At 41.6% G+C, this 15,746-nt stretch overlaps 1 protein-coding gene across 6 annotated transcripts in view; it reads right to left on the reverse strand.

Moving 5' to 3' along the window:
* ntrk2a (neurotrophic tyrosine kinase, receptor, type 2a) overlaps nucleotides 1-15,746 on the reverse strand; it is a 231,548-nt gene that overhangs the window by 207,506 nt on the left and 8,296 nt on the right. For 5 of the 6 annotated variants that reach the window (XM_062025867.1, XM_062025866.1, XM_062025865.1 and 2 more), the window contains exon 1: nucleotides 4,533-4,987. In XM_062025867.1, coding sequence (XP_061881851.1) covers nucleotides 4,533-4,795 — 263 coding nt within the window. In that variant the 5' untranslated portion in view covers nucleotides 4,796-4,987. Of the gene's footprint in view, nucleotides 1-4,532; nucleotides 4,988-15,746 lie in introns of those variants that run through there. The other variant, XM_062025863.1, reaches the window with a different exon arrangement.

Below are 15,746 nucleotides of genomic sequence, written 5' to 3' on the forward strand. Positions count from 1 at the left end.
CATATCAGCAAAAATCACGATACATATTTGTATTACTTTGTTCGAAAAGGCTTGATTAAGTGTAATGAGCCAGAGAACAATGGCCAGGTATGAACCGTCTAGAATGGACTTTTGCCGTCTTTCAAGTAAAGTGGAGTGTTAATTTGTTTGATGCAGACACGTTTGTTACTGGATGCTTTCTCGGCTGTTTTTGCACTTCCTCGTGACACGCTTCCTCGACTTTAGAATGCGAGTGCATGCCTTATAACCAACACTGATACAGTTAAGTTAAGCTCAAGTAAGTTAAGTAAGTTGAATGATAAGATTGGTAAGTTGAATGATGCAGACACGTTTGTTACTGGATGCTTTCTAAGAAGCGTATATACCTACAACAATAATCATGTTTACATTGACAAATGCGGTGCTGTAGACTGCAATTAAGGACACTTATTACATATGGCTAGCTTGTGTCCTATTGTGTGCTAGCTCCTAGTAGCCTGTACATTTATTTATTAAAATACTAAAAAAGGCCGACATTGTTTGCTTATTAAAGGACATTTAGAGGTACATATTTGTATTACTTCGTTCGAAAAGGCTTGATCGAGTGTAATGAGTCAGAGAACAATGGTAGGTATTAACCGTCCAGAATGGACTTATGTGTTCATTTGTTTTTGCTGTGTGGCGCAATAATACAATAATAATTACCTTCCACTTTCTCATGGATTCCAAATCATTATTAAAGATAACGTCTCGACTGTTTTTGCACTTTCTCGTGACATGCTTCCTCGACTTTAGAATGCGAGTGCATGCCTTATAACCAACGCTAATACAGTTAAGTTAAGCTCATAACGCTGTAAAATTGAATGATGCAGACACGTTTGTTACTGGTTGCTTTCTCGGCTGTTTTTTGCACTTTCTCGTGACATGCTTCCTCGACTTTAGAATGCGAGTGCATGCCTTATAACCAACGCTGATACAGTTAAGTTAAGCTCATAATGCGGTAAGTTGAATGATGCAGACACGTTTGTTACTGGTTGCTTTCTCGGCTGTTTTTTGCACTTTCTCGTGACGTGCTTCCTCGACTTTAGAATGCGAGTGCATGCCTTATAACCAACGCTGATACAGTTAAGTTAAGCTCATAATGCGGTAAGTTGAATGATGCAGACACGTTTGTTACTGGATGCTTTCTCAGCTGTTTTTTGCACTTTCTCGTGACATGCTTCCTCGACTTTAGACTGCGAGTGCATGCCTTATAACCAACGCAGAAACAGTTAAGTTAAGCTCATAACGGGGTAAGTTGAACGATGCAGACACGTTTGTTACTGGATGCTTTCTAACAAGCGTATATACCTTGGAGACATACGCAACAACAGTCATGTTTACATTGACAAATGCGGTGCTTTCGACTGCAATATTGTTCAATTAAGGACACATATTACATGCAAGTCGATACCATCTGCTGATATTAATATCATATCGGGACACCCCAATTAAAGGCAACCTCCTGGTTTATTTGTTTTGTATTAACTCCACATTTATCTAACAATACATACGCTTTAAAACGTACTTGATGCTCCTATAAATGCTGTTTGCTCCTTACCAACATTGGTTCTGTTGCTGCTGTGTGGCGCAATAATACAATAATAATTACCTCCCACTTTCTCATGGACTCCAAATCATTATTAAAGATAACGTCTTAACTGTTTATGCACTTTCTCGTGACATGCTTCCTCAACTTTAGAATTTGAGTGCATGCCTTATAACCAACGCTAATACAGTTAAGTTAAGCTCATAACGCAGTAAAGTTGAATGATGCAGACACGTTTGTTACTGGATGATTTCTCGGCTGTTTTTTGCACTTTCTCGTGACATGCTTCCTCGACTTTAGAATGCGAGTGCATGCCTTATAACCAACGCTAATACAGTTAAGTTAAGCTCATAACGCAGTAAAGTTGAATGATGCAGACACGTTTGTTACTGGATGCTTTCTCTGCTGTTTTTTGCACTTTCTCGTGACATGCTTCCTCGACTTTAGACTGCGAGTGCATGCCTTATAACCAACGCAGAAACAGTTAAGTTAAGCTCATAACGGGGTAAGTTGAACGATGCAGACACGTTTGTTACTGGATGCTTTCTAACAAGCGTATATACCTTGGAGACATACGCAACAACAGTCATGTTTACATTGACAAATGCTGTGCTGTCGACTGCAATATTGTTCAATTAAGGACACATATCACATGCAAGTCGATACCATCTGCTGATATCAATATCAGATCGAGACACCCCAATTAAAGGCAACCTCCTGGTTTATTTGTTTTGTATTAACTCCACATTTATCTAACAATACATACGCTTTAAAACATACTTGATGCTCCTATTGAGTGCTAAAATGCTGTTTGAGCACTTTGCACCTTACCAACATTGGTTTCGTTGCTGCTGTGTGGCGCAATAATACAATAATAATTACCTCCCACTTTCTCATGGACTCCAAATCATTATTAAATATAACGTCTCGGCTGTTTTTTGCACTTTCTTGTTACATGCTTCCTCGACTTTAGAATGCGAGTGCATGCCTCATAACCAACCCTAACACAGTTTATGGTCAATGTTCCTTGTCATGCATTTAAAAGTATTTTTAGACTTAGACAAACTTTATTAATCCACAAGGGAAATTGTTCCACACTGTAGCTCAGTTACAAAGGATGGAAAGGGTAAGGATGGAAAGGATAATGCAAGTATAAAGTAGACTAAAAATGTACCGTGGTAGCAATATAAAATAGAACAGATATGTACCGTATTTTTCGGAGTATAAGTCGCACCGGCCGAAAATGCATAATAAAGAAGGAAAAAAACATATATAAGTCGCACTGGAGTATAAGTCGCATTTTTGGGGGAAATGTATTTGATAAAACCCAACACCAAGAATAGACATTTGAAAGGCAATTTAAAATAAATAAAAAACAGTGAACAACAGGCTGAATAAGTGTACGTTATATGACGCATAAATAACCAACTGAGAACGTGCCTGGTATGTTAACGTAACATATTATGGTAAGAGTCATTCAAATAACTATAACATATAGAACATGCTATACGTTTACCAAACAATCTGTCACTCCTAATCGCTAAATCCCATGAAATCTTATACGTCTAGTCTCTTACGTGAATGAGCTAAGTAATATTATTTGATATTTTACGGTAATGTGTTAATAATTTCACACATAAGTCGCTCCTGAGTATAAGTCGCACCTCCGGCCAAACTATGAAAAAAACTGCGACTTATAGTCCGAAAAATACGGTAAATAGGACAAAGCTACGAACAATGGGAGACCGGGCTTTCTGCTCCGCCGCTCCCAGTCTGTGGAATGCTCTCCCTGACCACCTGAGGGCACCACAGACTGTGGATGCTTTTAAAAAAAGGCTTAAAAGCCCTTCTTTTAAAAATAAAAAATAAAAAAGCCTTTTTTTAGATATGTGCATACTAGCTATAGCTATTTGGCTGTTCTAGTTTGTATTTCTGTTTATTTCTTTATTATCTTTTTTTATTTTTTTTTATTTTTTTTTTTAATACACTGTAGCACTTTGAGATTGTTTACTCAATATAAAGTGCTTTTTACAAATAAAATCTATTATTATTATTATTATTATTACCATGTACAATATTACAGTACATGTAACCGCTCCAGTATGAACAATATCAACTTTTTTTAATCACTTTAAAGTAATGTTACTAATAAATCTCATTGAATAAGACCACATTAACACCCAGCTTATCTCAGCCCGTGTCAAGAGTTCTAACTACGTCTTCCCCTGCGTTGCACGGCCATGAGTAGTTTGTGTGTTTTCCTCAAGCGACACACTCGGGAAGCATTTCAGCAGGAGTGCTCATTTTAAAAAAAATGATTGGGGAGGGTAAGAAAAAAACAAAAAAAACAAAAAAAAGCACCCAAGGACCAACCAAGGCCGCAGATTGGAGTTTATCTGACCAAAAGGAAAAAAGTGACCATCAACTCAACAAGGTCGCATGTCTCCTTTGCCAAGTTAAGTTTCCATCTCTGTCGTTTATTTCTTTTCAACATTTTGTCGGATGAGGAGACATGTTGATTAGTCTGATCATCCTCTACAAAGCAGCTGACACCAGCTGAGAAAATCACTTGCAAAATGGATTTTTTTTTTCTCTGCTTGTGTGCTTCATAAATAGACAATCACGGTCATGTGTGTGTGTGTGTGTGTGTGTGTGTGTGTGTGTGTGTGTGTGTGTGTGTGTGTGTGTGTGTGTGTGTGTGTGTGTGTGTGTGTGTGTGCGTGTAGATTTGGACAATGCTGTGTGCACATGCACGTGCACGCCGGCCTTTCTCCATTTGTAAGGCTTTACCAATGATATTTCTGCCAGGTGCCATAGATTTAAATGCAGAAATGAAAGGAAAAACAATGCTTGAGGTTGTGTAAATTTGTTATGGATGGATGAGCTGTGCTTATCAGCTGGAGACATCAGCTGACAGGCGGAGGAGATCAGGATGAATATTGGTAAAATTAAAAAAGGCACTCACATGTCGGTGATGTTCTCCATCTCCGCCTCGCTCTGCAGGATGGGGAAGGCGCTGATGCCCTTCTCCGGGTCCACGCAGGAGATCCTGGGGCTGCTGCAGGTGCATGCGGGCGGGCATGCCTCGGAGGACAACCACAGGTCCCCGGAGCCCGTCGCCATCCCCGCCAGCATCAGCCAGCAGCTCCACGTCCAAGTCCGCCACCGCCCGCGACTCGTCCTCCGCGACGACGGAGGCTCACCGCCGCCGGCTCCCAGTGCGCTCATTGTCGGGTGCGGATCTCAGCAGCCAAGGCGCGCCGGAGCAGCCACCGCGCGGCTTGAGCACCACAGAGTCGGCTGCCAATCAAGAGGAGGGGGAGGAGAAGGAGGAGTGCAGCACGTTTGGCAGGACTGAGAAGGTATGAAGGGAAAAACAATGAAATGTCCTGTTTGCTCCTCTTCCAGCTTCTTGTGAAATCCTCATCCAGCAGCAGAAATCACAATGTCACACTGCGTGGATCGTGCCAAGCCTCTCTCTCTCTCTCTCTCTTTCTCTCTCGCTCTCTCTCTCTCTCTCTTGCTCTCTCTTTCTCTCCCTCTCTCTCTGAAAGGGTTAACATTTCTTTGCACTTGTGTTGTGAAGGAAGAATGTCCTTGTCAGACATCACATAGGAGGAGGAGGAGGAGGAGGAGGGAGGGTGGCAATGGTGCGCCTTTCTCCAAACTGAGGTTTGTGAACCAAAAATGGGTTGTTTTTAGGACCTATTATTCAGTCACCTGACTCTCGGCAGATCCTTGTACCGTATTTTTCGGAGTATAAGTCGCACCGGCCGAAAATGCATAATAAAGAAGGGAAAAAAACATATATAAGTCGCACTGGAGTATAAGTCGCATTTATTGAGGAAATGTATTTGATAAAACCCAACACCAAGAATAGACATTTGAAAGGCAATTTAAAATTAAAGCTGCAAGCAGCGATGGACGGGACCGACTTTGAGGGCTCATAAAATCCAAACCGGAGCAGTAATTAAAACTCTTTTATCGACTTTTAATCAGAAGGGTTCAATCTCTCTCCTTTGCTAATTTGAAGCCGACACGACAAACGCGCTCAGAGGAGATCATGTTTGAAAAAAGGTGACTGTTTTTACACAACTTTTGTTTTGAAGGGGGAATTGCAAACTTCTCGTTGATTTTTGCTGGGGGTTCTAAGTGTATGAAATATAGGTCTAAGTGAGACCTACATAGAGATTTTTGTTTCATGTCTCTACGACATTCCTACTGGGAGTTACAGGCAGGCACACACCCCCCACCCCCCCCCCCCCCCCACCCCCACCTCCCGAAATCGGAGGTCTCTAGGTTGGCAAGTATGGAAGGAAGAATGTCCTTGTCAGACATCACATAGGAGGAGGAGGAGGATGAGGAGGAGGAGGAGGAGGAGGAGGGAGGGTGGCAATGGTGCGCCTTTCTCCAAACTGAGGTTTGTGAACCAAAAATGGGTTGTTTTTGAGGACCTATTAATCAGTCACCTGACTCTCGCCAGATCCTTGTACCGTATTTTTCGGAGTATAAGTCGCTCCGGCGTATAAGTCGCAACGGCCGAAAATGCATAATAAAGAAGGAAAAAAACATATATAAGTCGCACTGGAGTATAAGTCGCATTTTGGGGGGGAAATTTATTTGATAAAACCCAACACCAGGAATAGACATTTGAAAGGCAATTTAAAATTAAAGCTGCAAGCAGCGATGGACGGGACCGACTTTGAGGGCTCATAAAATCCAAACCGGAGCAGTAATTAAAACTCTTTCATCGACTTTTAATCAGAAGGGTTCAATCTCTCTCCTGTGCTAATTTGAAGCCGACACGACAAACGCGCTCAGAGGAGATCATGTTTGAAAAAAGGTGACTGTTTTTACACAACTTCTGTTTTGAAGGGGGAATTGCAAACTTCCTGTAGATTTTTGCTGGGGGTTGTCTGTGTATGAAGGGAGGGTGGCAATGGTGCGCCTTTCTCCAAACTGAGGTTTGTGAACCAAAAATGGGTTGTTTTTAGGACCTATTATTCAGTCACCTGACTCTCGCCAGATCCTTGAACCGTATTTTTCGGAGTATAAGTCGCTCCGGAGTATAAGTCACACCGGCCGAAAATGCAAAATAAAGAAGGAAAAAAACATATATAAGTTGTCATGTCTGTGTTAATCATGTTTTTGTTTTGCTTGGGTTTTGGGCTCTTTTTTTAGTTCCTGGTTGCACTTCCTTGTTTGGTTTGGTTTCCATGGTCACCCATTAGTTTTCACCTGTCTTGTCACGCACCTGTCTCACGTTTTCACTAATCATGTCACCAGTATTTAAGGCCATTGTTGCCAGGCAGTCGGCCTGGCGACATCACTCTGTTCACCCTCATGATCCATGCTGCTCTTCCTTTTGCCCCTCTTGTCATGTCAAGTAAGTTTTGTTATTGTTCAAAGTTTTTTGCCTTTGTGCTAGTGTTTTGTTTTCATAGTCTAGTTTTGTACTTCCGCCATTGTGCGCGCCTTTTGTTTATCCCCTTTTGAGCCTTTTTTGACTTAATATATTAAACATGTCCTCACCTGCACGCCACATTTGGTCCAATTCCTTTGCACCACTGGAGAACAAACCACGCCATAGACCAAGTCTTGACATAAGTCGCACTGGAGTATAAGTCACATTTTTGGGGGGAAATTTATTTGATAAAACCCAACACCAAGAATAGACATTTGAAAGGCAATTTAAAATTAAAGCTGCAAGCAGCGATGGACGGGACCGACTTTGAGGGCTCATAAAATCCAAACCGGAGCAGCAATTAAAAACTCTTTCATCAACTTTTAATCAGAAGGGTTCAATCTCTCTCCTGTGCTAATTTGAAGCCGACACGACAAACGCGCTCAGAGGAGATCATGTTTGAAAAAAGGTGACTGTTTTTACACAACTTTTGTTTTGAAGGGGGAATTGCAAACTTCTCGTTGATTTTTGCTGGGGGTTCTAAGTGTATGAAATATAGGTGTAAGTGAGACCTACATAGAGGTTTTTGTTTCATGTCTCTACGACATTCCTACTGGGAGTTACAGGCAGGCACACCCCCCCCCCCCCCCACCTCCCGAAATCGGAGGTCTCCAGGTTGGCAAGTATGGAAGGAAGAATGTCCTTGTCAGACATCACATAGGAGGAGGAGGAGGATGAGGAGGAGGAGGAGGAGGGAGGGTGGCAATGGTGCGCCTTTCTCCAAACTGAGGTTTGTGAACCAAAAATGGGTTGTTTTTGAGGACCTATTATTCAGTCACCTGACTCTCGCGAGATCCTTGTACCGTATTTTTCGGAGTATAAGTCGCTTCGGCGTATAAGTCGCAACGGCCGAAAATGCATAATAAAGAAGGAAAAAAACATATATAAGTCGCACTGGAGTATAAGTCGCATTTTGGGGGGGAAATTTATTTGATAAAACCCAACACCAAGAATAGACATTTGAAAGGCAATTTAAAATTAAAGCTGCAAGCAGCGATGGACGGGACCGACTTTGAGGGCTCATAAAATCCAAACCGGAGCAGTAATTAAAACTCTTTCATCGACTTTTAATCAGAAGGGTTCAATCTCTCTCCTGTGCTAATTTGAAGCCGACACGACAAACGCGCTCAGAGGAGATCATGTTTGAAAAAAGGTGACTGTTTTTACACAACTTTTGTTTTGAAGGGGGAATTGCAAACTTCCTGTTGATTTTTGCTGGGGGTTGTCTGTGTATGAAGGGAGGGTGGCAATGGTGCGCCTTTCTCCAAACTGAGGTTTGTGAACCAAAATGGGTTGTTTTTAGACCTAGTATTCAGTCACCTGACTCTCGCCAGATCCTTGTACCGTATTTTTCGGAGTATAAGTTGCTCCGGAGTATAAGTCACACCGGCCGAAAATGCATAATAAAGAAGGAAAAAAACATATATAAGTCGCACTGGAGTATAGGTAGCATTTTTGGGGGGAAATTTATTTGATAAAACCCAACACCAAGAATAGACATTTGAAAGGCAATTTAAAATTAAAGCTGCAATCAGCGATGGACGGGACCGACTTTGAAGGCTCATAAAATCCAAACCGGAGCAGTAATTAAAACTCTTTCATCGACTTTTGATCAGAAGGGTTCAATCTCTCTCCTGTGCTAATTTGAAGCCGACACGACAAACGCGCTCAGAGGAGATCATGTTTGAAAAAAGGTGACTGTTTTTACACAACTTCTGTTTTGAAGGGGGAATTGCAAACTTCCTGTAGATTTTTGCTGGGGGTTGTCAGTGTATGAAGGGAGGGTGGCAATGGTGCGCCTTTCTCCAAACTGAGGTTTGTGAACCAAAAATGGGTTGTTTTTAGGACCTATTATTCAGTCACCTGACTCTCGCCAGATCCTTGAACCGTATTTTTCGGAGTATAAGTCGCTCCGGAGTATAAGTCACACCGGCCGAAAATGCAAAATAAAGAAGGAAAAAAACATATATAAGTGGTCATGTCTGTGTTAATCATGTTTTTGTTTTGCTTGGGTTTTGGGCTCTTTTTTTAGTTCCTGGTTGCACTTCCTTGTTTGGTTTGGTTTCCATGATCACCCATTAGTTTTCACCTGTCTTGTCACGCACCTGTCTCACGTTTTCACTAATCATGTCACCAGTATTTAAGGCCATTGTTGCCAGGCAGTCGGCCTGGCGACATCACTCTGTTCACCCTCATGATCCATGCTGCTCTTCCTTTTGCCCCTCTTGTCATGTCAAGTAAGTTTTGTTATTGTTCAAAGTTTTTTGCCTTTGTGCTAGTGTTTTGTTTTCATAGTCTAGTTTTGTACTTCCGCCATTGTGCGCGCCTTTTGTTTATCCCCTTTTGAGCCTTTTTTGAGTTAATATATTAAACATGTCCTCACCTGCACGCCACATTTGGTCCAATTCCTTTGCACCACTGGAGAACAAACCACGCCATAGACCAAGTCTTGACATAAGTCGCACTGGAGTATAAGTCACATTTTTTGGGGGAAATTTATTTGATAAAACCCAACACCAAGAATAGACATTTGAAAGGCAATTTAAAATTAAAGCTGCAAGCAGCGATGGACGGGACCGACTTTGAGGGCTCATAAAATCCAAACCGGAGCAGCAATTAAAAACTCTTTCATCAACTTTTAATCAGAAGGGTTCAATCTCTCTCCTGTGCTAATTTGAAGCCGACACGACAAACGCGCTCAGAGGAGATCATGTTTGAAAAAAGGTGACTGTTTTTACACAACTTTTGTTTTGAAGGGGGAATTGCAAACTTCTCGTTGATTTTTGCTGGGGGTTGTAAGTGTATGAAATATAGGTCTAAGTGAGACCTACATAGAGGTTTTTGTTTCATGTCTCTACGACATTCCTACTGGGAGTTACAGGCAGGCACGCCCCCCCCCCCCCCCCCCCCCCCCACCACCACCACCACCACCACCACCACCTTCCGAAATCGGAGGTCTCAAGGTTGGCAAGTATGGAAGGAAGAATGTCCTTGTCAGACATCACATAGGAGGAGGAGGAGGAGGAGGAGGAGGAGGGAGGGTGGCAATGGTGCGCCTTTCTCCAAACTGAGGTTTGTGAACCAAAAATGGGTTGTTTTTGAGGACCTATTATTCAGTCACCTGACTCTCGCCAGATCCTTGTACCGTATTTTTCGGAGTATAAGTCGCTCCGGCGTATAAGTCGCACCGGCCGAAAATGCATAATAAAGAAGGAAAAAAACATATATAAGTCGCACTGGAGTATAAGTCGCATTTTTGGGGGGAAATTTATTTGATAAAACCCAACACCAAGAATAGACATTTGAAAGGCAATTTAAAATTAAAGCTGCAAGCAGCGATGGACGGGACCGACTTTGAGGGCTCATAAAATCCAAACCGGAGCAGCAATTAAAACTCTTTCATCAACTTTTAATCAGAAGGGTTCAATCTCTCTCCTGTGCTAATTTGAAGCCGACACGACAAACGCGCTCAGAGGAGATCATGTTTGAAAAAAGGTGACTGTTTTTACACAACTTTTGTTTTGAAGGGGGAATTGCAAACTTCTCGTTGATTTTTGCTGGGGGTTGTCTGTGTATGAAGGGAGGGTGGCAATGGTGCGCCTTTCTCCAAACTGAGGTTTGTGAACCAAAATGGGTTGTTTTTAGACCTAGTATTCAGTCACCTGACTCTCGCCAGATCCATGTACCGTATTTTTCGGAGTATAAGTTGTTCCGGAGTATAAGTTGCTCCGGAGTATAAGTCGCACCGGCCGAAAATGCATAATAAAGAAGGAAAAAAACATATATAAGTCGCACTGGAGTATAGGTTGCATTTTTTGGGGGAAATTTATTTGATAAAACCCAACACCAAGAATAGACATTTGAAAGGCAATTGAAAAAAATTAAAGCTGCAAGCAGCAATGGACGGGACCGACTTTGAGGGCTCATAAAATCCAAACCGGAGCAGCAATTAAAACTCTTTCATCAACTTTTAATCAGAAGGGTTCAATCTCTCTTTTGTGCTCATTTGAAGCCGACACGACAAACGCGCTCAGAGGAGATCATGTTTGAAAAAAGGTGACTGTTTTTACACAACTTTTGTTTTGAAGGGGGAATTGCAAACGTCCTGTTGATTTTTGCTGGGGGTTGTCAGTGTATGAAATATAGGTCTAAGTGAGACCTACATGGAGGTTTTTGTTTCATGTCTCTACGACATTCCCACTGGGAGTTACAGGCAGTTTTGTCTGTGTTTTCTTCCTAGGGGGCGCTAGAGCGCAATTTTGAGTTTTGGGGTTTGGTTTTTTGATTAGATCGCAATTTTTGCCAGTCCTGATGTGTGAATTCTGATTGAATAAAAACTCTAACCTAAAAACAAGAGCACTGGAAGGAGCATAATATAACATGAAGAGAATATGAATACTTTTAGATATTTATGGAAAGTAAATAAAAAAATACTTTTATCTTTAATTATGATCATGATCATGTTAGGCCAGCAGAGAAGGCCTTGCTGGCCCCTGACGGCACACCACTGCTATTGGACCTCTTTTGCAAACTATAAAGCAGAACCAACCTTTTTTAATCTATTGGTACTTGTTTTTATATATTTGTGATCTGCCTAAGTCCCGAAAATCTGAAATCAAACCATGTAGGCATGGCGGAGATACTTATAAAAAACAATCTTGCCTTCCTTTATACTGAAACTGTATATGTTGAAACTGTTCCATAAACGGGGGCCATAATGGTGGGGAAGATGCCATCCTGTGACTACGTGTCCTGACTTTTGGAATAATTATGAGATGGGTGACGGAGGATCTCAGGGCCCGGGAAGGCTCATAGGGTAAAAGCAAACCTGAAAGATACGAAGGCCCAATACCATAAAAACATTTATAAGCCATACGAAGAACCTTAAAATTGTTCCTGAAACACATGGGGAGCCAATGCAGAGATTTTAAAACTGGTGTAATGTGAGCCCGCCTTTTGGTCTTCATCAGGACACGTGTCGCTGAATTTTAGAGTTGTTGTAAAGGTGCACCAACTTTTTTAGGAAGACCAGAAAGCAGGGCGTTACAATTATCTATAGGACTTGTAATAAAAGCATGCATTGTCTGATTATTATATATATATATTGTTTATATATATAATAAATCATAGAGCTATACTGCCCCCTTGTGTCTGTGCCATCAACTCCCTCCAACTTTTTTTTACCGATTGGTACTTGTTTTTATATATTTGGGATCTGCCTAAATCCCGAAAATCTGAAATCAAACCATGTAGGCATGGCGGAGATATTTATAAAAAACAAACTTGCCTCCCTTTATACTTCCTCCAAACTATTGTTGCCCTGGGAGAGAATTGGGCGAACTCTGGCTATATTCTTAAGATGATAAAAAACAATTTTGGTATATTTTTTATATGTGGTATAAAACTAAGGTCAGAGTCGAAAACGACGCCCAGATTTTTCACTTGTAGTGACGGAATTAAAGACAATGATTGTAGTTTTGATATGTGTTTCTCTCTCAGGGCCTCAGGGCCAATGACTAAAACTTCAGTCTTGTCCTGATTAAGCTGCAATAAGTCATCTGCCATCCGGGACTTAATATCTGAAATGTAATTAAAAAGAGTATCAATTGGTCTTGTGTCATGAGGAGACGTGGGAATATCATCAACATAAGTGTGGAAATTAATTCCATGTCTCCTGATGACACTGCCAAGTGGAATCATGTAAATATGAAAAAGAATATGAGCTAAAATTGATCCTTGAGACACACCACATGTGATTTAATACGTCTTTGAGGAGCATGTATCCATACTTACTAAAAATTGTCTGTCTGACAGATAGGAAGTGAACCATTTTGAACAGTACCAGAGAGGTCCACCAGGTGTTTCAGTCCATTTAAAAGAATGATCCACAGTATCAAATGCAGCACTAAGATCCAGTAGAACCAAGACTGACAGTTTTTGAGTCAGCACTCAACCTGAGATGGTTCAAGACCGTCTCTATACTGTGGTTCACCCTAAAATCAGACTGAAACTTCTCTAAACAATTGCAACTATTTAAAAAAAATCATATAATTGTTTAAAATCAGGTTTTTCTAAAATTATACTTAAAAATGGTACATTTGATGCAGGTCTATAATTATTAAAATTGTCAGCATAATCCCATTCAAGATCAGACAAACATTACAGGGAGACAGAACAGGATCGCTGACGGGTCTGCCAACTTCCGTCGCCCCTTACAAAAAAGGCCTGGGCCCCTGGAGAAGGGGTCCAGACTGAGGCCAAGATGTTTAAAATCTCCTCTCTCAAAGAACCATAAAATATTCTAAAAAAATTGGTTGGCATTGAATCTAAAAGACATGTGGTGGGTTTTATTGTAGAGCATCTCCGCATTACAAAACTGTCCAAGCTACACGCATCCTCAACATTTCTAATACAAAGTAGCAAGTTCCAACTGATATCCGTCAGTAGACTAGTTGGGGCAGCGCTAAAAACGAAAACATGGCTAATGTGGAGAAGACACAGTCGAACTGGAGGCATGTAAATAAGACCAACAGCGCATACTGAAGTGACGGTCAGAAAGTGACTTAAAAACGGTCGGCAAAACATAATGGATGCAACGTTTTGACTAAAGAACCACCATCACGTGTTGTGTAGACCAGTGTTTTTTAACCATTGTTCAAAGTCGTGTATAAAGAGAGTATGGCCAACTGACAAACAGGCGCCATGACTGCTACCAAGGACGTGTGCGGCTCTCCACGGATGCGTACATTTGACATTAGTTTTTCTGACAAAATACTATATCTATATGTAGTTCAAACATACACCAGCTCATAAACCTACAATAAAACATGCTTTAATTTCGTGAAATTCTTATTTTGCAGCCGTATTAGACGCACCCATGCTGCAGTGTTTAATGACCAGCAGACTGTCATGATCCGTGGCCCGGATCATGTTTTGTTATGTTCTGTTAGTTTTGGACTCCCTAAGTTCCTGTTTGTGCACACCTGGGTTTATTTTAGTCACCATGGGGATTAATTGGGTTCACCTGCCTCTGGTTAGTGGTCCCACGCTCAGCTGCTGTCAACCACTAATCAGAGAGCTATTTATTCACCTTGCTCGCCACGCTCAGTCTGGCGTCATTGTTTGCTGTATGCAACAGTCACATAGGTCCGTGTCTTGTTTCGAGTTTATGCTAAGTGTTTGCTACATGCACCTGTTACGTAAGTTTTGTTTGTTCATGCCACAGTTACGTGAGTTTTGCCTTGTTCATAGTCTATGCCAGGGGTGTCAAACTCAAATACAGAGTGGGCCAAAATTTAAAACTGAACAAAGCCGCGGGCCAAGGTTGAACAAATTAACCTTTTAATAGGGACCCAAACAAGTTTTGCATTGAATATTGAACAAGCAAGGATCAAATAACTTTCTAGTGACATGCAAAATCAAATTTCAAATAATAATAATAATAATAAAAAAATATCAATAGCATATCAATTACAATTTAAATAAAAATGTAATGCCTCTTTTCTATTTACAGCCTTCTGAGGTAAATATCAACATTAACTTTCTCCACAGGCTAATAACAATGAATAAAACAACCATTCAGGACTTTAAACTGCTCAGTTTGCAACACACTGATCTAATCTGATGTGCCCACGCCAGATACCTGCCATCTTTTCTTGGATGCTAGTTCATTAATGTCGGGGCTCAGGCTTTGAGCTGAGGCAACCTTCATTATCGAACGAAGGTGTTCATCAGTCATTATATCTCGTAGTCCACCCGGACCACAGTCTTGGGGGCGTGCCTTAAAGGCACTGCCTTTAACGTCCTCTACGAGCTGTCGTCACGTCCGCTTTTCATCCATACAACGTGCCGACCCAGTCACAAGATATGTGCGGCTTCTGTACGCACACACATGTGAATGCAACGCACACTTGATCAACAGCGATACAGGTTACACTGAGGGTGTCCGTATAAACAACTTTAACACTGTTACAAATATGCGCCACACTGTGAATCCACACCAAACAAGAATGACAAACACATTTCGGGAGAACATCCGCACCGTAACACAACATAAACACAACAGAACAAATACCCAGAACCCGTTGCAGTACTAACTCTTCCGGGACGCTACAAAATACACCACCGCTACCACCAAAGTGGGCCAGCACTCGTTGGACTAGATGAAAAGCGGACGTGACGATTTTCAGGAGGGGCACTGAAATTTGGGAGTCTCCCGGGAGGGTTGGCATGTATGAGAATTAGCGGTGAATGCGGTGTTACCGCCGCACCGCCGCTGTATATAATCGGCGGGCCAGCTCTAGTGTTAATTTGATATTTCCTCAAGGGCCAAGGGAAATTACAAGGCGGGCCAGAGTTTGACACCATGGTCTATGCTAAGTATTTGCTTTAGCTTCGAGTGCAATCAGGCACGTGGCTCTGTCAGCTCGTTTTCTGTTTTTTGTAATAATTTGATTTTGAGGAATAAATCATGTTTTTTACCTGCACGCCTTGTCCGGAGTTGTCCATCTGCATTCCTGGGAGAACGACCCCGCAGTAAGCTGCGAAAACCCCGTCGTGACACAGACACTCTAACACGCACCCAACGGCGCAATAAATGTACAAAAATACACATAAAAATGACTTATTACCCTCATTATGCCAAAAATCCTCAGAGAAATATTGACTTTTGTGTGAAGTGTGTCAATTGATGGCTGCCTCCAATGTGTTTGTAAT

This window comes from Entelurus aequoreus, linkage group LG17 (genome assembly GCF_033978785.1).
Source record: "Entelurus aequoreus isolate RoL-2023_Sb linkage group LG17, RoL_Eaeq_v1.1, whole genome shotgun sequence".
NCBI classification, from domain to species: Eukaryota; Metazoa; Chordata; class Actinopteri; order Syngnathiformes; family Syngnathidae; genus Entelurus; species Entelurus aequoreus.